Source organism: Alligator sinensis, unplaced genomic scaffold, assembly GCF_000455745.1.
Source record: "Alligator sinensis unplaced genomic scaffold, ASM45574v1 scaffold983_1, whole genome shotgun sequence".
Classification (NCBI taxonomy): domain Eukaryota; kingdom Metazoa; phylum Chordata; order Crocodylia; family Alligatoridae; genus Alligator; species Alligator sinensis.
The window spans coordinates 1,340,347-1,343,686 of NW_005842015.1; the positions used below are offsets into that span (position 1 = coordinate 1,340,347).

The 3,340-nt window shown below is 44.9% G+C and overlaps 1 protein-coding gene across 6 annotated transcripts in view; it reads left to right on the plus strand.

Annotated features, from left to right (window-relative positions):
- The window catches only part of OSBPL5 (oxysterol binding protein like 5), a 230,029-nt gene that overhangs the window by 185,626 nt on the left and 41,063 nt on the right, over window positions 1-3,340 (plus strand). For all 6 annotated transcript variants that reach the window (XM_006022021.3, XM_006022026.3, XM_006022025.2 and 3 more), the window contains one exon: window positions 1,157-1,376. In XM_006022021.3, coding sequence (XP_006022083.1) covers window positions 1,157-1,376 — 220 coding nt within the window. The remainder of the gene's footprint in view (window positions 1-1,156; window positions 1,377-3,340) is intronic.

Below are 3,340 nucleotides of genomic sequence, written 5' to 3' on the forward strand. Positions count from 1 at the left end.
ATGTAGGCCCTACTCTACTGGGTCAGAGTGGTGGTCTGTCTAGTCCAGTATTGTCAGCCCACCCATGACAAGTACCAACTTGTTCAAAGGAAGATACCATAGGCAGTATAAAGTATAACCTACCCCCTAAAAAGAATTTCCTCCTAATCCTCATTATTTAGAGTTTTGTCTGTACCCTAAAGTATGCAGGTTAATATCCTCTCTTGAGTTTAGTTTTTGTTGTATTTCTATACATTTTTGTTGCAAACAAATGTCTGATTCTTGTTCTTGAATCATTGGTCTTGGGTATCTGGTAGCAATAAGCTCTACAAGACACTTGGGCATTGGGTTAACAATATGCATTTATCAGTTTTAATTTGCCCCCCCTCTCTCAATGTTATTACATGTACTTTTAGCCTTTTTATGGGGTTGGTTTTGTCATCTTCCACTGAAATGTAGTGGTACTAATATATATATTGGGGGGGGGGGTAGCATTTTCATGTGTCCTCCTCCTTGCCTACTTTTGGCTTGTTCTTATGGCAAAAAATCTCCTTTGATCCACACTGCAGGTCTCTACTCAACAAAATCCAGCAACTGCTTCATACTCTTCATTTAGTCTATATGAAGACTCTTAGTTGAAGTTAATGGGCATTCTGAGTAAAAAATCCAGGCCAAGTAAAAACATTACACTTTTACCAATATAAGAGATCAGAAAGCAGCCTATACCTGTAACAGAACAGAAGTTCAGCATGCGTAGACTGATTTTAAAAATGGTGGAACCCAGTCTAAGATTTGTGCCCCCCTCTCCTGCCCACCAAAAGTGTAAATGTATTTTCTGTTTGTTACTGATCTAAACTACATCACTTACAGAAAACCGCATAACTTAGATCAATTCTACCTTGGGCTTGTTGAACGTCTGTACCTATCCCTAGTATAGAATATGCAACAGAGCCACAAAATGAAGACCAAAGAGGAGAAGTTCGACCTAAAAGTCTTATTGCTTGCGTGGTGTGATCTTGGCATTTCTGCAGGTTCCTTACTTGCTTGCTTTTTCTATTTACAGCCCTTGCTTTGTCTCACAAGGATTAGAGGGGGGTGGGGGATTGTCTACACTAAAACACCTTTTGGCAATCCAGATTCATAAGTCAAACGGAAAAAATAACAAACTGTGTTTCAGTCTTAATGAGTCAGCCCTGGAAAACCACCAGCATCTGGAAAATGACGCTTTTTCTGACAAGTCTGAGAGAGACAACATAGAGGAGTCTGAGAATGAGACTCACGAGAACAGCCGGAAGACGAACGAGAGCGAGAGTGACCAGTCTGAGACCCATGGGGAGGCCTCTCAGGAAAGGAAAGGGACAACCTATATCGAACAGATCTACGAGGAATTCGGGGAGGTAAAATAAAAAAGAAAATCTAAACTATTTCCACAGAACACTTTCTAAAATCAGAGTGGTTTTTGTTGTTGTTTTTGGTTTTTTCTTTCTTCATGCAGTCCCTAGCATCTAGTCAGCTTTCTGGATGAGGGACAAGTTAAAAACTACTCTATGAGTTGAGATATTTTGCAAGCAATACTGTGTGTGGATTTTTGCCAAATTCTGTTGAATTGTCCTTACATGGTAATCATTCATTAGGAACAGCAGCTCTGGTATTGGCCCTTGGCACGTTTCCAGAATCAGTGATTGCTTCAACTAGGCATTGCATTAAGGAGTCATGTAGCATTTGCACAGTTCTTTCGGAAGACGGCAGGAGGGGAATTATCATTCAGGGCAGGTATCCCCACCAAATAGGATTGCTCCATGGCAAGATGCAAAATATGATATTTCTCTTTATTTGATATGAGTAAAGATGAATCTGTGTGTGTTTAACAATACCTGAGCAATTTTTCCTAAATGGCTGGAAAGCCATTTCTCATGCAGTTTAAAATTTGGACATGAATGTATCTTCATACGTGAGGACCTTTTTTACATTGTGACTTCTCTAACTTATAAGTAGCTCATGGACCTGACATCACTGGAGGGGGAAGGAAGGGTTTGGTTGGGCGCGTGGAGGCTGAGTCAGCCAGAATATACTAGGAGTCAGTGGAAGACCTCTAACCTAACACTGGGAGAGATGAGGTCAGAAGCCAGCCTGTTTTTTAATTTTGAATTTAAACTCCTGGTGATGACAGAGTACAGGTCCCTGAGGAAATACCTGTGGGAACAAATGTATAGTGACTTAGCTATTCTATAACTATATCCAGGCAGGTAAGGTTCTTTGGGTAGATGTACTTATCTTTTATTAGACCAACTAAAATGTTGGGAAAAAGGTCTTTGCAAGCTTTCCATCACAAACACTCTTCCTCAGGCATAGGGAGACTCTGTTGGTGTTATGTGTTCTCCAAAGTAAAAGGAGGAAAAAAAAAAAAGCAAATTAACAACAAAGATGTCTGTGAAAATGCAGATGAATGGAAGTTAGGAAGACAGTGGGTAGAGATGGGGGGGAAAGGAGGGAAATGTGTGAAGGAATGCAAGTGTTCAGCTGGGCTAGGGACAGACATTTCACACAGACTGGTTTAAATGATCAGAAACTAGTTTAAACCTGTAACAGCACATAAGTTCAGTGCACATAAACCAGTTTCAAAATGGCCAAAACCAGTTTGAGATGCTACGTTCAACCAGGTTTATCAGGCTTAATTGATTGAGCTCAAACAGGATAATGCAATGTCTATCCCAGATCCCTTCCTGATTTTAAGTTAAACCACTCTCCCAGCATGCTCTCTGGGTTGGGTTCTTTGCTTCAGCAGAGCAGGGCCCTGCTCTTCTGCTCCCCAGCCAGAGACAGGCAGGGGCAGGGTCGGGCCAGACGCTGGCCTTGGAAGAGAGCAGGGAAGAAGTTTATTCCCCCCTCCCTCCCCTCTGCCACCATGGCTTGCTCCAGCAGTAGCCTGGGATGAACTGGCCATGGAGGGATTTAATTCCCCCCTCCCTTTCCCCCTGGCAGGGACCTGAGCCAGGGTCTGCGGGGCGCTCCCCTATCACTGCTGCAGTGGCAGGGCTGGGCATGACCAGAAGCCAGTCAGCATGGCCCCCTGGGGCAGAAGGGGTGAGGAGGAGGCTTGTTCCCTCTTCTACCCCCCCCCCCCCCCCCCGGCGCTCCGCCCCGCCACAACTGCTGCTGCTGCTCAGTTGCTTTCTGCTTGGGGCAAGCAGTGGAATAAGCCCCCTCCTGCCCCCTCCACCAGATGCTGGAGGGAGGGGGAATAACCCCCACCCCTGCTGCCACCTAAGGAGCCCTGCTGGCTGGTGTCTGGCCATGCCCCTGCCTAGCCACTGAAGTGGCAAGGGGGCAGGGATCTTGATGGGGGTGGCCAGCACGAGCA